General features: G+C 41.7%; 1 protein-coding gene and 1 long non-coding RNA gene across 6 annotated transcripts in view; one reads left to right on the top strand and one right to left on the bottom strand.

Annotated features, from left to right (window-relative positions):
• Positions 1-7,862, bottom strand: part of CBLL1 (Cbl proto-oncogene like 1) — a 21,170-nt gene extending 13,308 nt beyond the window's left edge. For 2 of the 5 annotated variants that reach the window (XM_059170803.1, XM_059170802.1), the window contains exons 1-2: positions 6,650-6,967; positions 1,309-1,476 (exon numbers count right to left, since the gene is read on the bottom strand). In XM_059170803.1, coding sequence (XP_059026786.1) covers positions 1,309-1,476; positions 6,650-6,662 — 181 coding nt within the window. In that variant the 5' untranslated portion in view covers positions 6,663-6,967. Of the gene's footprint in view, positions 1-1,308; positions 1,477-5,969; positions 5,995-6,649; positions 6,968-7,650 lie in introns of those variants that run through there. The other 3 variants (XM_059170801.1, XM_059170799.1, XM_059170804.1) reach the window with 3 other exon arrangements.
• On the top strand, positions 6,925-18,795 carry LOC131829240 (uncharacterized). Its single transcript, XR_009352787.1, has 3 exons — positions 6,925-7,012; positions 10,706-10,793; positions 18,465-18,795. It is a non-coding gene; the product is annotated as an uncharacterized LOC131829240 (long non-coding RNA).
• The last annotated feature ends 1,409 nt before the right edge of the window (positions 18,796-20,204 follow it).

A 20,204-nucleotide genomic window follows, 5' to 3' on the forward strand; every position in this document is an offset into this window, starting at 1 on the left:
CCATAAATGTTTTAATGCCAGCTAACTTTTTCTGTAAAAGGCTAGATAGTGTGTATTTTAGGCTGTGTTGGCCTCTTGTAATCACTCAACTATGCTATTACAGTGTGAAAGAAGCCATGAACAGAACTTAAATGAACGGGCATGGCTGTGTTCCAATAAGACTTTACAAAAACTGGGCTGGATTTGGTCCACACGCCAGTCTGCTGACCCTGTACTGAAGAGTAAGATGGGAAAACTAATTCATGCTCATGAAATAGGGAAAAGGCCTTTCTAAGGATTTTATAAAACCCAGAAGTAATAACAGAAAAGACTGGATTGGTATCCGACTACACAGAATCTCCAAACTTCAATACAATAAAAATTGTATATAGAACATGTAAAAGACAAATAGTGAATGTACACAGTATATGACAAAGAGCCAATCTGTGCATTCACTGGGAAAGTCGTCATAAAAGCCAAATGGTAAAATAATTTATAAAGAACTCATAAAGAGAAAACTAAACAGAAAAAATTAAAGGATATGAACATGTAGATCCTTCACAAAAGAAATAATCAATACTATAAAAAGATATATATATACATATATATAACCCCACTCATAATTTAAAAATATATGTCAAAACAAAAATTTTAAAAGGTTAATAGTCCCAATATTGGTGCGTGGGAATTAAACTGATTTTTTTTTTGGCAAAGCTATTTGGCAATATTCATTAAATTCTAAAATGCACAGTATCTATCAAGTTATAAAATACCTAAATCATGCAAAATGTTAAATTTTAAATGTTAAACCAAGGATGCATGCTAAGCTATATGTACAAGAATATTTACTACAACATTGTTTTCAACAGCAAAAAAGTTAGAAAAATTATTAAATTATGACACATCCATTAAGAAAATATCTAAACCTATTTTCTTAAATGAGCACAACTGTACATCCTGATAAACTGCAAAACTTCAAATGCATCTTACATGCAAAAACGGCAGTTATACATTAAAAAGTTACTATAAAAAATTACTTTGGTGAAGTATTGTCAAGGGAGAGGAACAAATTTCACTTTCAATACTACGTTTTCGGCAACATTATTTAGTTTTTTCTTTTAACAACAGGTAGTATTACTTTTAATAACAAAAGAAAAAAAATCAAAAATATTATAAAGGAAGAGAAAAGTACATGCCAAAATGAGAAGTCAAACAGAAAGACTAAAATATGAAGACAGTAAGATAAAAAAGATCTTAAATAAATAAAGAAGAGCACATGGATTATTTGGTGGAATGAGACTTCCGGACTTCTCAACTTAAACAAATTACCTTCATCCCCAGGTGGAGCCTTTGCAGGCATCCTGTTTATAGTCCTTGGAGCTCGAGGTGCGGTTTTGGTTTTATTCCCTTGTTTGGAGATGAGCTTTATAGGAATGCGTCTTCGAACATCAAGACCACCCAACGATCCGGAACTATTAGTGCCTTGTAACTCATTATCTATGTCAGAAGAAAAAAAGTTGTGATTTCTTTCAGTTATCCTTTTCTGAAGGTTATTCTGACACAGGTATTAAAATTACATACCCAACATTATCAAGGGCTAAATATCTGGGCTCTGATTTTAAATATTATGTTATATAAGTTTAAACACTAATTTTCTCTGTACTGGATAAAACCTTAAAGCAATGCTTTTTGAGACACAGAACTCTAAAAAGTTGACAAAAGTTATAGAACCTCTCTCTGAAGTAGACAAAAATTTTCATGACTCCAGAAGAGTTCACAGAAAACATAAAACCCACAGGCCCAAGATAAGAATTTCTGTCTTTAACCAGAAGAGATTTTCTTAAAAGGAAACAAACAAAAAAAAAAAAGATAAGAAAAAAAAGAATAAGAGGAAGGAGAAGGAGGAGAAGAAAGAAACCATCCCTATTCTCCACCAAGCACACAAAACACTTAGTCTGTGAAGTGAATCTACATTAGGACAATCAAAACCAACACCAAACTAACACTGACAATGGCAAAATTAAATAAATAATGCATCTGAAAATGAGGTCAGTTTTAAGGAAGGTGATTATTTCCTTAAGTGTAAAATGGTTTTTCTAAAAATTATTCAAGAACAGCAAAAATTACTACACCATTTAATAGTAGAAATACTCAATAATGTATTTGTGCTATACCCTTCCTAGAGATAAAATACAAGTGTGTTATTGTGAACAGCATCATAATGGAAAGTTAGAGTTTAGGAGGATGCAAGGTTTCTGTGATTAAACTAGATCTAAACAAGGGACACTTTCTAAGTCCCTGCTTGTTATTAGCTAAGAAACAAATTAACTCATTTCTCATGAGTAATGGGAGCATTATTTCATAGAACTGACTCCATCTGAAGGTTGTCTCCCTTTTTTAAGTCTATGACAAAATATTACAATACAGAAAATATTCACCTTTACCTACTAAAGACACAAAGGGAAATGCCCTAAAATAGGAAATGCAAATAAAATAATTTTTAAAAATAGTAATGTTTTAAATGTGAAAATTACTGAACTGCCCCCACAGGAGATATTACCATCACGACTGATAGGCACATTGTTCACATCACATTCAGTAAAAGCCAAATTTGGAAAGTAACCTAGTACTAATGACCTCCAAGGCTAGTAGGATCAGACACATGTTAATTCACATCAATTTGCACTCTTCCTGAACAATATTTATTTAAGTTTTATTTATCTACAAATTCTCTATACCCTACATGGGACTCAACTTGCCAAACTCACAACCCTGAGATGAAGAGTCGCATGCTTTTCTGATCGAGCCAACCAGGTGCCCCTCTTTCTGAGCAATATTTAGAACAAAATTCAAGATACGTTCTTAACAATTAATTAAATATTTTCAGTCTACTTTCTATTATTACTTTTATAATAGCTAATCCTCAAAGAAAAAAATTCATGGAAAGGAATTACATGGTTAGCTAAACTCTTGACTTAGGATAAACCCAACTTGGTCAACTTTCAACACTTCACAAAATGTATTAACAAGTTGAATAATAGATTTCATCTGCTTCCATTCTAGTTATTTATGTAAAAGTACCTACAAGCAATGTAATAGCCAAAGGACAGACATGAATCAATTTTTTCTTATTCAAAAGGTATTCCTGATTTTTCAATAAAATAAAAAAGCAAGTTAATGTAGACAAATTTAACAGTTCAGTGTTGTCCTTCAGATATTAGAAGGACTCAATGGTTTAACCTAGAGGAATGACCAAAATACCCACACTTCATTATGGCAAATCCTTTTCCCACCATCCTGAACAGGTGTCACAACAGTAGCTTGCTTAGTCTCCCACAATTTTTAGGAAGTCCACTGCCCTTTAACACCTTGCCGCCTACCTCACAGATTGCAAGCCCATAAACAAAGTACAACATTTAAGAGTGACATCATTCTGCGTTTGTCTCTCTTTTCTTTTTAATTAAAAATCAGAAAATACAGCACAATTTCTTTTTGAATACGCCAACTAAAAATATAAAGCCCGTAACTACACAAATCCTTGGATATTATAGAGAAAATGAGAACTAAAGCTATCCCTGTCGTTTATTTTTCTTTTTTATTTTATAAAGATTTTCTTTTTAAGTATTCTCTACATCCGGGGAGGGGGCCTTGAATTTATAATGCCAGGACTGAGTCAGTCACATGCTCTACCGGCTGAACTGGCCAGGCACCTCTTTGAGGCCATTTAAGATGAATCCACTTTAAAAAGGAGTAACACTTTCATATTATAGTTTTTTTTATTTCATTTAGAATTTTATCCTGAAATAAAGGAACCAAGAAATATCTTACCAAATTTAGATTTCAGTTACAACCAAGAGCTGATTCTTAGAAGGACCAAAGAATGAATCAAGGTTAAATCATACTTTCCTGGAGTAGTTTTTCCTGGCAAAATTCTATTAGAACACTACAAGATAGCCTTCATTTTATGTTTGACTTTTCAGCGTAACCATAAATTCAGTCAATTTTGTGTATAATATTCAAGGGTATCCTCAATTTCCCCAAGACCCTCTCTTAATCCTTTGACGTTAAAATCTTTCTTTTAAGATGCCTACCTAATCATAATGTCTTCAATCAACTGGCATTTCCTCAACTTGCCAATGATTTCATTTGCGATTTAAACAATTACCAAATTCACACTTAAGAATCCCATGAAAACCTAAATCTTTTGCAAGGTTTATAACGAAGCAAGGAAAATGACTTAAAACAAAATTAAAAGAATAGAAAAAGATGTGGCTGGTTGGCCCAATCAGTAGAACGTGTGACTCTTGATCTAGGGGTTGTAAACTGGAGCCCCAGGTTGGGTGTAGAGCTTACTTAAAAATAAAATCTTAAAAAAAAAAAAAAGAATAGAAAAGGAGCAGCAGTGTTATCTGAGTAAGAACTAATTTTTTAGGTGGTCAACTCATTTGTGAATATTTTCATGTCAGGATGCCTCTTTCCTTTCTTAGGCAACATTTTAACCTAAAAACTAGGGATAACAAATACTCAGAGACATGCCCAGCCCTACTACAACTTCCCAACATAACATCCTCTAAACTGTGCAATGGGCTTGACCCCCAATTCCAGTAACAGGCTCTAATGATAACTGTTTTGCTAAAGCTGCATGTTTGCTACTCGAACACCAAGGTCCCAGAGTTTCAATTCTACAAAACTTCCAAATACTAGAGTTCCTTACATACAGCCTGGGTCTTGGCCCTCTTCTTCTCTGTATTCTCATTCAAGTGATCTCATCCATCCTCATTCCATAAAATATTAGCTATCTGGTCCTAAGTCTCAAATATGTATTTTCAACCCACATCTTTCCTCTCATCTCCACCTAACATCTTCCCTTGTATGTCCCAGTACACAGCTCATACTTAGCAGTCCAAAATCTCATTCCCAAGTTCCCAGGTCTCAGCTTTACCACTTAAAAAAAAAAAAAAAAAGTCTGTTTACTTTCCAAGTTTTCTCGAACTTAGTAACAGACACTACCTAGCTGTCAAACCAGACACCCTTGCAAAGCTCCTACTGAGTTCTACCATGAAAATATGGAATCTGCACATTTCCCTTTTCCCTAAACAAAGCCAACTTCACTAAGTTGAGCCTCTGTTCTTGTCTACTGCAATCACCGTTTCAACTGTCTATTTTCTATTATTCTTCCTTCCCTCTCTTATGCCATTCCGCATGAACAACCTATTGTCTTTTTAAAAGAACTTCTGTTTCTCCTGTACTCCTGTTCAATGGCTTCACATTGCACTTAAAACAGAATCAAATCTTTACCATGGCCTTCAAAGTCTTTTATGATCTGACCCCTGCTTTCCTTTCCAATCTCTTAGGTCCCTTTTCTTCTTGCTAAGCTGGAGCTGACTATCCTCTATTTTTCCTTCCTCAGAATCTTTGTATTTGCTAGAAATGCTTTCCTCCTAATTCCATGGATGGACTTTTCTCATGTATCAGATCTCAGCGTGTAAATACTACCTTTACAGAAAGACCCTCCCTGACCACTCTCTCTGAAGCTTCCTCTTATTTAGTCTTTACCACAGTTTTTTTCAAAGCACTCATCATGATCTGTAATGTTCACGTTTAAAAAAAAAACAAAAAAACTTGTCTATCTTGTCTTCCCCAACAGAATGTAATCTCCATGAGGTCAGGGACTTAGTCCGTCTAGTTTACAATTCCATCATTCCATCTCCAGGCATACAGGTATCTAGTGTATGTTGTGCTGACTAGCATTATTCACTAAATTTTATAGAGATATAATTTTATATCTATATGTACAAAATTAAGTAGGTATTTGATGATTGAGAGCATCCTAACCAATAGTTAATACAAAAAATATCCTTTTTTCCTATTTACGATTCAGCTGATAGAACTGTACGGAACACTAACTCCAAATGCACTCATTCAGTATCCAAAAACCACAAAGAAGGAAAAGCCAAACAACACATAACCAAAAGCGGAGTCATTCTTACTTGAAGAAAGAGATCAGAATATCTTGAATTTATGCTCTCCTTTGTAAACGCCCCCAAATGATGAGTAAGGACCACAGCCGGAGCGCGGGGCATGCTTTGGACTCAGGCAGAAAAAGCCGCTCCGAGTATGATTCCGAAAACCATATCCGACTCCCTTCTCCCACCTCTAGCCCATGAAAGACCGGAGAGACAATAACGACCCGCAGTGATCACCGCAGCACCCGCCCAAGGCTGGCTGAGACAGCAGGAAGTCTCCAACCCACTCCCGCGCATCGACTCCCAGCGTAATGAGCTTTCCCGACTGAGATTGGAATCTACCCGCCAGTCCCCAACACGTAGAGCAGAGCACCCGGGATGAAGAAAAAAAGCAGCAGCAGCAGCAGCAGCCAGGGCTCTCTCGTCCCCACGAGGCCCGCGCCGCCCACCGTCTGGGCTGGGAGCTCAGCAGAACCAGAGAAGCGGCTGTTGCCGGCACCGAGGCTGTAGGTACCACACCGGACGGTAGGCCGGGAAGCAGCAGGCCCTTGCCGGGCACGGAGAAGGGTCTGTAAGATTTCTTCCTCACCGCCACCCCCCACTCCTGTAGGGCGAGCGTATCCCCTCTCTGCCCGCTGGGCAACCAGTCCCAGGCCGGCCAAGGGGGCATGGAACCGGGACCCCCACTGCCTCCGCCTCCTTACCAGTGTGATCCATGATTCGGCTCGCGGGGCACAGTGGGAGCGGAAGTCAACCGCGCCGGAGTCGCAGGGAGCGCGTGCGCTCTACCTTCCGGAGCCCGGGAGGCGGAAGTGCGACCAAGTTGCCGCGGCTTTGGCCTCCCCGGGTTTCCTGCTCTCTTATCCACTACCCAACTCCGGTGAGGGAGTCAGGCATAGTTCGGGGAGAGGGGGACAAAGAGGTTAAGCAAAGAGCTTCCAAGTCCAGGTTGCTGAGCCTTCTCCTCGGGTGCTTCAAGAGAGAATAGCCTTTAGCTACCGAAGGGAGACACACGGAAGCAGGGAAGGGGGAGAGCAGTAGTAGCCGGAGGAATACGCTCGCGGCAGGTAAGGCGCCTGCCCGCCTCCGCAGAGCGTTGCCTTCTGGGACTTGTAGTGCGCTGGGCCCCCGGAGCCGGTCAGGCCCACTGCGCAGGCTCGGCCGTTGGGCTGGCCCCACCCCGGCGGGCGGAGTAACGGTTTGGAATCCCCCGGAGTGCGCGAGCGCTCGTCTCCTCCGCCCGGTGCAGGGAAAGTGTAAACACGCGCTCGGGAAGGCGTCCTCCAGTGGGAGGTTGCCCAGGGGATGGCTGGGCGGGGAGAGGACAGAAAGGCTCTTTGCTTATTGTCTCCAATTTGCTTTGTCCTGGCGAGCTCCGCAGACCCACGGCAGAGCCGACTTGGTATCAGCCCTGTTCCCACCGCTTGAGTTTCTAAGGGTGGAAACGCCAAACGCTCGCCCAGCGCTCGGGTTTCCTAGCCGGGAGCGCCCGGACCACCGAAGGGCGCGGGGGAGCCGCGGCTGCCCCTCGGCGGGGACGGCGGCAGGGAAGTGCGGAGCGGAGCCGGAGAGGGGGGTGCCCGCGCAGTGCGGCGGGGAGCGCGGCGGGGAGAGCGGCGGGGCCAGCGGCGGGGCCGGCCGGAAGGGAGAGGGTGAAAAGGAAAGGCCTAAAATGAGGAAGAGAGAGTCAGCACACGGGCAGTACCTAGTTCCAGTTCTTGGTCCCCGGGGGCTGTGGTTGCGGCTGCCTTCATCGTCCTCAGCCAAAACAAAGGAAAGTGCCACCGAGTGGTTCCTGGGGACCCTCAGTGCGGCCTCCACCTCGCCGACTCGGCTCATGTGTGTCCACTCCCTTCTCCAACCCTTCACACTTAGTGCTCGGGGATGAGTAGAAACGAGCACAATTAGGAGAAAACACGAGCTTGGGAGCCGAGGGATTTGGGTTCTATTCCTGTCGTCCCTTGGTGACATCATTACCCTGGCTTGTTCACGCTTTCAGTGCCAGAGTTCCTGGATCAATAGAGGGTTGTTGTTGTTATTAATATTGTTGTTATATTGCCCTCCTAATAGAGATGTTTTCGCGGTACTGAATTCTGGACACAGGGTGTGCAGCGGTGTGTTGTATCTAGAGTTATGCAGTAACAGCTTTGAGTCATAAAGATCAGACCTGTGTTCCCTGTTATCTGCTGAATGCTTTAGTGGGGTGGTGGTGTTTTTTTTTTTTTTTTTTTTTTTTTTTTTAAAGACTTCCCCGCTATATCTGAAGCGTTATAATCAAGTTTTTAGATAACAGTTAACAGCTGAGGATAATTGTGAATCAGAGGTACCCCCCTGCTTTTGTTGAAATGTACATTTCTGTATTAATGAGTAGTTTCCAAAAAAAAATTTTTTTTAAGATTTTATTTAAAATCTGACAGATCACAAGTAAGCAGAGCGGCAGGCAGAGGGAAGGGGTGGAAAGCAGGCTCCCTGCTGAGCAGAGAACCCGATGTGGGACTTGATGCCAGGACCCTGGGATCATGACCTGAGCCGAAGGTAGAGGCTTTAACCACTGACCCACCCAGATGCCCCTCCAAGATGTTTTCAATTGCTGAGCTTATTTTTTGTTTTGGAGGTTGGAGGAAGTTTGACCATACTTGACTGTTTCTCTAAATACCGTGCTAATATGATCAGGCATTTTTCACCCACTTGGGGTACAAAGGAAGATAGTTTTCACCTAGGAAGTCCTCTCTTTGTGGGGGGTTTTTTCCCCTCTCCTCCTATTTAGCCTGTCAGCCATACTTCAAATTAATGCAAATCCAGGTTCAAATTAGCCTCTGCCAGTGCTCATATTTAAAGAATTAGAATAAATAAGGCCCTTCAAACTATATTTTACATAATTTAGTCTGTAAATCAGAATTTGTGTCAGCACTTAATGGTGCATACAGTTATGAAAATTTACTGAGGGAAACTCACTTATTTTAGATTTCCTGTTGATAAAAATGTTAGACAAACATTTGTTGAATTATTTGTTTGACATCTGTTGCTTTCATGCACTGCTTATAGCATCTGTGTTCTGTATTCATTTCCCCTTAACTGTAGTTGCCTCACTTTATCAGGGCAGTAGCCGTGTGACAAATTAATGTCTTTACCTAAACTGATAAGTGAAAGTGTACATAGACTTTTATTGATTACTGCCCTTTGGTATCCATTGTTGTTGACCTGTGTGCTGTAATCACAATTTATTAAAAGTCAACATTCTCAGTACGCTCTACATGCCTTCTATGTAATAATCTATTATTATTGTTACTTAAACAACTTTTATAAAATGAAAATTAAAAATAAAATTAGCACAATTTAAAACAACAATAAAAAATTGACATTCATATAGATTTTACAGCTTGGTGCTGTCCTGAGGTTTATAAAAACCAAACAGCATAATAATGGGTGATCTAAAGCACTGAGGTGTGTATTTGCATCTTGCTGACAGACCCGTCTGCTGGCCCACGAATTATAAGCTAATGTTCTTTAAGATGTTTTAGTAACCTTCCATTTGCATAGCACTGTTTACACGAAGAGAAAAATAGGCTGGGTATCAGAGAGCTTGTTTGACTTGTGCTCTTTCTTGGTCCATGTTTGAGAATACTGAAAAATAAGGTATGATTGTACAGAACCCTGAAAAGTAAGATTCCAGAGTAACAGTTAAGAAAGAGCACATAGGGGTGCCTGGCTGGCTCAGTTGGTGAAGCATGTGACCTGGATCTCAGGGTCATGAGTTCAAGTCCTAGGAGCTTGTTTGCGACTCCAATACCAGGCCAGGACATCTCCCTAAGCTCTTTTGGTGGCATCACACTAAGCAGAAGGCAAGAACTGTATAAATAACAATCCCTACAAGGATCAGACTGGCAGCATTTATAGAAATAATTAAAAGCACATACAATTAAATTCTAAGTGTTTTGAGGGAATGCAGTGCTACACACATTCAGAGAAAATAATAAGCAGTAGGACTGAGGGGAGTTATGTAGACTTTATGAAGGGATTTTAGCCGAGCCTTGGTGAACAAACAGGATTTGGAAAGTAGGGGAGCAATGAAAGAGGCTTATCAAATAGGAGCAAGGGCCCAGACTGAGTATTGTAACTTACACAGAGGACAGTGATCAGCTTGACTTGCATTGTTAGTCCATGTCTGAGAGTACTGAAAAATAAAATTAAGGTATGATTCTACAGAAATTTGAAAAGTAAAATTCCAAAAAAACAGTTCAAAAAGAACACATGGGATGCCTGGGTGGCATAGCTGGTAAAGCATGTGACTCTTGATCTCAGGATCATGAGTTCAAGCCCCATATGTGGTGTGGAGTTTAATTTTAAGGGTTTTAATTACAGGGGCGCCTGGGTGGCTCAGTGGGTTAAGCCGCTGCCTTCGGCTCAGGTCGTGATCTCAGGGTCCTGGGATCGAGTCCCGCATCGGGCACTCTGCTCAGCAGGGAGCCTGCTTCCTCCTCTCTCTCTCTCTCTGCCTACTTGTGATCTCTCTCTGTCAAAAAAAAAAAAAAAAAAAAAAAAAAAATCTTAAAAAAAAAAGTTTTAATTACAAAAAAGTACATAAACAAAACCTAGCCTGATATATTATTCATATAAACAGCATAGTTCAGCAAGATATTTTTTTTTTTTAATGAGCAGAACTTCAGTTTGGAGCAGGGGGTGGTGGTGGGGAGTGAATCAATACTATTACCTAGGGCACCTGGGTGGCTCAGTCGGTTAAGCCTCTGCCTTTGGCTTAGGTCATGAGAAAGAGTATCAGCTTTGGAATCAGGAAGAATTGGATTTCAGTCTCAACTCTCCCTGTGTTACTTTGGATAATTACTTAAGGTCAGTATCTGTATCAGTGAAATGGGAATAATGATCATTTTTCTTGCAGAATTATTCTGAAGATGAAAGGAGATGACATGTAGGAAGGCTTCTCCTTACTTGCCAATAACAGGCAGGCCTTCTGTCAGTGTCCATTTCCTTCATTCCTCCTGGTAGTTACTGTCTCTTCAAAACATCCAGGCGCTGTCCTTCTCCTAAGATCTGACTCTCTACTTCATATTGTATCAACAGATTTATTTTATCTACCCCACAGGACCAGCTCCTTGAGGATAGGGTCCATTGGCCATCTATATTTGTGTCGTACACAGTATGTGTATTTGCGTACACAGTATGTGTACAAAATATTTGTTGACTTGAAGAATGTCATCAAAAATAGCATAGCCCTATCAAAACAAAAAGACACATTTTAAACTTCTGCCCACAAATGTGGCAGACAACTGGACAAAAGCTTACAGTATAAAATAATGATGATAGGCAGGCACTGGCCACTAGGATTGTAAAGAATTTGTGACAGCTTACACACCCATATTCAGAGTACACTGGATAAAATGAGCAGAGAACGGATAATGCCAGAAGACAGTGGGTCAGGTCTTCAAACAGGAAGAGACTCAAACAGCACTGTGTGGCCAAGATTCTCTTTGAATGAGGAAAAAACTGTGTCTACGAGTGTGTTTATACATATCTACATACACAGCCATGAAATCCAGCCAATTAGGTGGGAAATTCTAATTTAAAATTTAAGAAGGTGAATAGTTTTGGTAAATAATTTATAAAATTTAAGAAGGTGAATAGTTTTGGTAAATAATTTATTCAACCAGCATTTATTTGTGCCAGACACTCTTCCTTTTGTTTGAATGTATCTGTGAACAAAGCAAGTAACCTGCATTGGCTGCGTGAAACTGACTTTGTAGTGAAATAGAGCCAGTTTAAAAATGTAACTTCACTAATACTGAGCAACAGTGGAAATTGTTTTCTAGAATATGAATGTTACAAACCTGAACAAAATAAGTATAAGTAAACAGAAAGCTTGTGAGTACTAGTTTTTCATGAATTGTCTACTTTTACTGTCTAAAATTGAAAAGCAGTTAAAAATATTAGGCGTAACAACTCCAACTTGAAGAGGTTTTCATAATTTCTTTTCTTAACCTAGAAAGAGCTTTTAGAATGTTAACACCCCTCATGTTAAAGGAAAAAGTTTCCTACTTCTTGTTCTTTTGTTGTATTAATTTCAAGTAAAAGTCACTAAAATTAGAATATTTTCATTAAAAAGAGCATCTACCATAGAGTAGTCAAGGTCTAACATGAAACTGCTTCAGGTATTTTCAGTGAGGGGAATTTAGTGCAAGGAATTGATTATACAGGTAATGGAAAAGCAAGATGTCAAATATGACCGAGATAACCCGCTGATTGGTGTAAGAGTCAGAAGCCACTGAGCCCATTGGCTGAAGGGACAAAGGGATATAGAGTACCATATTATTGTTTTTAATACTTCTTTTTTTATTTGATTGAGAGAGAGAGCGCACAAGTTGGGGGAGCTGCAAAGGGAGAAAGAGAAACAGGCTCCCCGCTGAGCAGGGAGCCTGATGTGGGGCTCAATCCCAGGATCCCTGGATCATGACCTGAGCTGAGGGCAGACTCTTAACCCACTGAGCTATCCACGTGTCCCAAGAGTACCGTTTTATTTTTATAAAAGTATTGCTACCTATCTCTCCAGATAGATGTGTAGATAGCTGCATATGCTGTTTACCCAGTATTAATACTAATTATTTATGGATAGACTGATTTTGAGTGATTCTTACAACTTTGTATTTTTCTGTACTGTTTAAGTTGGATTTTTAAAATTATTCATCCACATATTTTGATGAGCGGAACCACCAGTGAATATCAATTTAAAACTGTGGTAAATTTAGGCAGAGTTCTAGAATCATGAATATATAGTGTTTTCTAGTACTATTACCAATTAACAATATGTTGATTTCTGCAACAGATAAACTTTCTGATTGCACTCAGTTAAGAAGTTTAAATTAAACATGAGGCCAGTTAATTATGCCTTGTGTTTTGGTAACAGCATTTTCCCCATTTCCTTGATAAATATTTTTTTATATCTCAAAGAGTTCATATGATCACAATATCATTACGTTGTTTCTTCAAAAAGTCAATGTCATGAGGGGAAAATGTTTTGGAGGACTTTTCTACATTAATAAGACTAAAGAACTATACCAAATAAATGTAATGCTTAAAGCTTCATTTGATCCAAATTCAGAGGGAAAGAGCTACAAAAGCTACTGGAGAAATTTTAATCTGAATTGGCTAAAATATGATATAAGGGAATTGCTTTCTTAAGAGTAATAATGCTACTTTGATTAAGAGATGCATGCTGACAGGGTAGAAGACCATGATGTCCATAAGAGACTTTGAACAACAAATAGACAGAGAGGTATATAGACAGAGAAGGCAAATATGGCAATTAATGATGTAGGCAGTGGTGTACTGTTGTTTTCTTCTTTCAACTTTTCAGGTGCTTAAAATAATAAAAAGTTGGGGGAAAAAACTAGACAGACTCATTTGCAATAAAAATAAATGGCAAAGAAATTAAAATCATATTTGATGTTATGCACTGAATGTTTGTGTCCCCCACACCAAATTCACATGAGGAAACCCTGACCCCCTAGTGTGGTGGTGTTTGGAGGTAGAGCTTTTGGGAGGTAATTAAGGGTAGATGAGGTCATGACGATGGGCCCCTCATGATGGGATTGGTATCCTTGTAAGAAGAGTCACCAGAGAACATGTTTCTCGCTTCACCAAAGGTCCTGTGAGCGCACAGTGAGAAGCCAGGAGAGCGCTCTCACCAGAGCCTGACGGTGCTGCCACCCAGTTCTCAGACTTCTAGCTTCTGGAACAGCGAGGAAATAGATTTCTGCTGTGTGAGCACCCCGGCGACAAGATTCTGTTACGGCAGCCCGAGCTAACTCACACAGATTCTGGTATCAGGAAGTGGGTCCTGCTCTATCAAATACCTAAATATGGGAGAAGTCTGAGGTACACACAAGGCATATGGACATAAAGGGCGATTCTGGTGAGGTCGCAGACAACAGCGTATTACTGGAGGAGACTGGAGGAAGGGCGGTCCTTACGTAAAGTGAGATTTGGCTAGACTTGCTTTAAGGTTTTGGGGAAGTTAGAACTTGAAAGTGACACAACTGGATTAGGAGATTTCCAAGCAACTGAGAGAGGAGCAGTTCAGCTCCTCCTGACTGCTCACAGGGAAAGGCAAAATGAGAGAGGCGAAGCGGCAGTGAAGCAAAGAGGAACCAGAATGTGAAGATTTGGGAAATTCTCAGCCTATCCCTCTTGCACAAAATGCGAAGGCTTGTTTGGGACGCCTGCGTGGCTCTGTTAGTTAAGTGTCTGGCTTTGGCTCAGGTCATGATCTCAGGGTCCTGGGATCGAATTCCACGTAGAGTCCCCTGCTCAGTGCGGAGTCTGCTTCTCCCACCCACCCCCGCTTGTGTGCTCTCTCTCTCTCTCAAATAAATTAAAAAAAAAAAAAAAAAAAGTTTGTTTTGAAGAGAACACCAAGGTGGTGCTCGAAAGTCATCTGACAGAGATCACGGGGGCAGTAACTTGTAGACTTGCTCAGCCTTCCCAACAGGAGCCAGGACACAGAGGTAGGATTGTACCAGCAGACACACTGCCCGTGTGGACTGACAGGGGCAGAGAAGACGGGATGGAATGAAAGATGGCTGCTGGATGCCTTGGATTTTCCAGGATGAGACCGTGGAACTCTTTGGCCAAAGGCAAACGACTACCCTTCAAGAAGAGGGAGAAAGAAGCCCACAGGTGATTTCCGAGATCAGCAAGGCTGCCACTCCCACTCCAGCCCGCGTGTACACAGGAGAGGCTGTGCAAAGGGCACAAGGCTGCCCCCACCTCAGGTTCAAAGAGCAGGACTGCTCAGCAGAACCTCATGCACAGGGCCCACACAGAGAGCCACCCTTGGGGGATGACCCTGCCACCCCAGCGGGCCTGCAGGGCAGAGTAGCGAACCAAAGTGGTTTATTCTCCAGGCCTAAGAGCTAATGGAATTTGTCTTGCTAGGTTTCAGAGTGGCTGGGACCCTATCACCCCTTCCTTCCTGTTTCTCCCTTTGGAAATGGGAATGTCTACACCATGCCTGTCCCACCACTGTATTTTAGAAGCGCATGACTTGGCTGGTTTCACAGATTCACAGCCGGAGAGGAATTTTACCTCAGGATGGATCTAGAGCTTCACCCATACCTGATCTAGATGATATTTAGGTGAGACGTTGGGCTTTAGACTTCAGAGTTGATGGAATGAGGTAGGACTCAGAGTCGCTGGGATGGAATGAATGTGCTTTGCATGTGATAAGGAAGTGAATTTTGGTCGTCTCATGGCAGAATGTGCCCTCTGTGCACATATCTGTGCACAGAGATATGTGTGCCCTCCCCAAAATATCTGTGCCCTCCCCAAATTCCTATATTGAAAGTCTTGTCCTCCAGTGTGATGATGTTTGGAGGTGGGGCCCCTGAAAGGCCATTAGGATTAGATTGACATGAGGTTGGCGCCCTTGTGATAGTCTCAGTCCCCTTGGAAGAAACAACAGCAGAGAACTTGCTCTCTCTTGTTGTACACATACCCAGAAAAGGTTCCATGAGGCGGAAAGAGAGCTCTCACCAAATCCTGACACCCCGACACCGAGACTGGACAGAACTGTAAGAAAATATATTTCTGCTGGGGCGCCTGGGTGGCTCAGTGGTTTGGGCTGCTGCCTTCGGCTCGGGTCATGATCTCAGGGTCCTGGAATCGAGCCCCGCATCAAGCTCCCTGCTCTGCAGGAAGCCTGCTTCCCTCTCTCTCTCTCTCTCTCTCTGCCTGCCTCTCTGCCTACTTGTGATCTCAGTCTGTCAAATAAATAAATAAAATCTTTAAAAAAAAAAAAAAAGAAAGAAAGAAAATATATTTCTGCTGTGTTAGCCACTGGGTCTGTGGGATTTTTGTAATGGCAGCCCCAGCTGACTAAGACATCTGGGAATGACTTACTTCTAACATACTCCACAGAAAAGGTCTGACAGCACCTGAGGTCTACGCCACAGAGAAAAGGCCCTCCTTCCCACCGAACTGCTCACTGAGATGCTGGAGAGTGACACACTCTCCCTTTGTCAGGAATAAAGACTCGGGATTGTCAGAAGGGGGCCTGAACGTCCTAATTTGATGTGTGGGGAGGGAGAGCATCAGTCTTCAGCTATCCCACTGACTGGGAATATTTGCTTCTCTCTCGCAACTCTAAAGATAATAAAATATGCAGGCTTAGCGTGCCTGCACTGTGGCCTGCAGGCGAATTTAGGATGCAGAGGAGTGGATCTTGTCTGCCCAGTGTTCAGTGCGGGACATTTCTTTGGCCCTTCTGAGTGCCTCAGGGGGTGACAGCTACTTCCTTGGAACCTGTTAATACTTAGGTGGTCTTCAGGCACCTCCCCCACTTCCCAGGGGCTAAACCACACCAGTGACATCACCCTCCACTGTATAAATACACTGGCTCAGCAGGTAAGGCCTTGGACTCTGCAGTTGTCGCTCTGCCATTTACTTCCTGAAAGGCAAGTCTCAAGCTTTCTTTGTCTCACATTGCATCTTTTGCACAATGGGGATGGTGATTCCCATCACTTAGTATTGTTTTGGAGATTAAATTAGCTGATGAATTTTATACAGATTAGCATCACATCTAACAGTAACTGTTAGCCATCTTCCTCTTCATCCCTACCCCAGGTCGTTAAAAATCCTAGACTCCTTTGCTTTTGTTCACTGTTTCCTTTGCTGTGCAAAAGCTTTTGATCTTGATGAAATCCTGACAGTTCATTTTTGCCCTTGCTTCCCTTGCCTCTGGCGATGTTCCTAGGAAGATGTTGCTGCGGCTGAGGTCGAAGAGGTTGCTGCCTGTGTTCTCAAGGATTTTGATGGATTCCTTTCTCACATTGAGGTCCTTCATCCATTTGGAGTCTATTTTTGTGTGTGGTGTAAGGAAATGGTCCAATTTCATTTTTCTGCATGTGGCTGTCCAATTTTCCCAGCACCATTTATTGAAGAGGCTGTCTTTTTTCCATTGGACATTCTTTCCTGCTTTGTCAAGGATTAGTTGACCATAGAGTTGAGGGTCTATTTCTGGGCTCTCTGTTCTGTTCTGTTCTCTATGTGTCTGTTTTTGTGCCAGTACCATGCTGTCTTGATGATGACAGCTTTGTAATAGAGCTTGAAGTTTGGAATTGTGATGCCACCAACCTTGGCTTTCTTTTTCAATATTCCTTTGGCTATTCGAGGTTTTTTCTGGTTCCATATAAATTTTAAGATTATTTGTTCTATTTCTTTGGGGAAAAAATGGATAGGATTTTTATAGGGATTGCATTAAATGTGTAGATTGCTTTAGGTAGCATAGACATTTTCACAATATTTATTCTTCCAATCCAGAAGCATGGAACATTTTTCCATTTCTTTGTGTCTTCCTCAGTTTCTTTCATGAGTACTTTATGTTTTTCTGAGTATAGATTCTTTGTCTCTTTGGTTAGGTTTATTCCTAGGTATCTTGTGGTTTTGGGTGCAATTGTAAATGGCTGGTGCAACCACTCTGGAAAACAGTGTGGAGGTTCCTCAAAAAACTGGAAATAGAGCTACCCTATGACCCAGCGATTGCACTACTGGGTTTATATCCTAAAGATACAAATGTGGTGCTCCGAAGGGGCACATGCATCCCAATGTTTATAGCAGCAATGTCCACAATAGCCAAACTATGGAAAGAACCTAGATGTCCATCAACAGATGAATGGATAAAGAAGAGGTGGTATATATACACAATGGAATACTATGCAGCCATCAAAAGAAATGAAATCTTGCCATTTGCGACGATGTGGATGGAACTAGAGGGTATTATGCTTAGCGAAGTGAGTCAGTCGGAGAAAGACAACTATCATATGATTTCCCTGATATGAGGAAGTGGAGATGCAACATGGGGGGTTTGGGGAGTAGGAAAAGAAAATAATGAAAGAAGATGGGATTGGGAGGGAGACAAACCATAAGAGACTCAATCTCAAAAAACAGACTGAGGGTTGCTGGGGGGAGTGGGGACGGGAGAGGGTGGTGGGGATATGGACATTGGGGAGGGTATGTGCTATGATGAGTGCTGTGACATGTGTAAACCTGGCCAGTCACAGACCTGAACCCCTGGGGATAAAAACACATGTGTTTATTAAAAATTTAAAAAAAAAAAAAAAAAAATCCTAGAATCCAAGCTGTTTAGACAGAAATGTCCACTAGGTGGCACCAGCCACGGGTAAATAAAATCTCCCACATAACACTGTATTTCTTAAGTTTGGGGGTTACAGGATGAGACAGGGTGATAAGGCAATGTGCATATATGTGCATATATAGATATAAGTACAATTTGGCCCCAAAACTCAGCGTTTGATTCATAATAATTTCCTAAAGCTGTTGTCTAAAACAATTACAAGGCAAACATGTTCTGGTTTGATTCTCAGACTGTAGGAGATTCTGATGCTGGGGATTCACAGAGAAACTTCAGGAAAAACCTCCTAGACTATTTCCAGGTGTGGAGGTGTAAGACTCAGTCAGGTTTGAGTAACAACCGGGGCCTTTGTTTTGCAGAGATCTCTTCCTCCAGTTTTGTGGAAGGAGTATGACTGGAGAGCTGAGCTGGGTATGACTGGAGAAGGGCTCTGCTGAAGACCAGAGATCTCCGTGCCATCTCCATGCACTGTGGGAGGAAACTTCTGGAAGGACAGGGAAGGGACCGGGCAGCTGAGGTAGGGAGAGAAACTTGGAAGTGCACAAGAGTTCAAATAGGAGTTTTAGCAAGTTTTTCTGTGTGATAAGGAATATCAACAGTGTTTTTGCAATTAAATAAGCTTTTCTGACATCTGAGAAAATGATCTCAAGGTAAAGCAAGAATAAAACGGTCTGGGCGTTTGAGTTACAACACCTTTTTACTTTTCTTTCTTATTATTCCCTTCTGTTATCGCTGAGTTTTCAAATGCAGTCTTGTTTCAGATATCTTGCTTATATTTTAGGAAACTAAGGGAGAGTTTTGTGGCCATCTTTGGGCTGAATAATTACACCAAGTCGAACGCAGGTTCAGAAGTAGGGAGGCAGGGTTTGGGAATTCTCACTGAGAGAAATCAGATAAAAGTCTGGAATTCCAACAATTTCATCTCGGGATCAAAGAGCAGGACAATCCCAAACAACTGGCCACGGTCGCAGGCTAAGCCCGCTGAAGGCCTAGGGGCTGCAGGCCGGTCCAGAGCGGGGAAGAGGTGACAGACAGAGCCTAAAGGGCAGAAGTGAAGCGGATATGTGAGCACACGGGGAGCAGAACTGGTTAAGAGGAGAAATTGAAGAGTAGTTTGGGAAGTGATGTTTACGCCCTTCGTGCTTAGAAAGAAAAGAAAGGCCAGTGGCAGGCCCATCCCTTGGGCTTCCTGACCCGGACTCCCAATCTGTCCTTACTTCCTTAGTATCCCGTTGGAAAGGGAATTCCTGGTTCTATAAATGCCAGGTTCCTCTTGTCCACACACCAGCAGCTCTCTTTTCTCATGCGTCTTTGGTTCTTTCTCTACTGGCTCTGTTTTCCTCACACACAAGAAATGTTGAAGTCTCAACCTTTTAACACAAAACAAAACTCTATTCATTTTGCATCTTATGGTTCATGATCTTATTCTAACTTCCCTTTGCTTCCAGCTTCTGGAAGGAGCAGTCTCCCTGGCCCCACTCCTCTCTTCCCTTGCTGTTCCCTCCGTGCCGTCCAGCCGTGTTGCCAATCCCCGACTGCAAATGGTCACACTGACATTAGCGGTGAAGTTCATGTCCAAATCACTGGGTAGTTTTCAGCCCAAATCCAACTAAGCTGTTGGCAACATTTACAACTTTATTTATTTATTGTGTAAGTAATGAAGTAATGTATGTTATCTGGTTATAGAAACAAAATAATTTGTCTACGATTATGTAAATTTATTCAATAATTATTGAGTGCCTACTATTTGGCTGACACTGTTCTAGGCCCTGTGATGTAGAGTAGATGAGATCCTGTCTCAAGGCTGTAGCCAGGTCTTAACATCGGAGTTCTCTATCCCAGGGCCATGTCAGGAGGCATGAGACTTTGGTTGATGAGACAGCCAAGCCCCCATAAAGGTGCCAGTATGTGACTACCTTCTCTGCTTGCTTCGCAATCAGAATTTCAGACTGCCCGCTCCAATGCTATTGTCATCGTATAATTAACAAATCTCTTAGCAACATAGTATCTTAAAGTTGCTGAAAATGTGGTACTTTCAGAGGCAATAACCACTGCTTATGCTTCCCAATCCCCATCCCCTCCTCCAACTAAGCTTTCCT

The sequence above is a fragment of the Mustela lutreola genome, chromosome 4 (genome assembly GCF_030435805.1).
Source record: "Mustela lutreola isolate mMusLut2 chromosome 4, mMusLut2.pri, whole genome shotgun sequence".
NCBI classification, from domain to species: Eukaryota; Metazoa; Chordata; class Mammalia; order Carnivora; family Mustelidae; genus Mustela; species Mustela lutreola.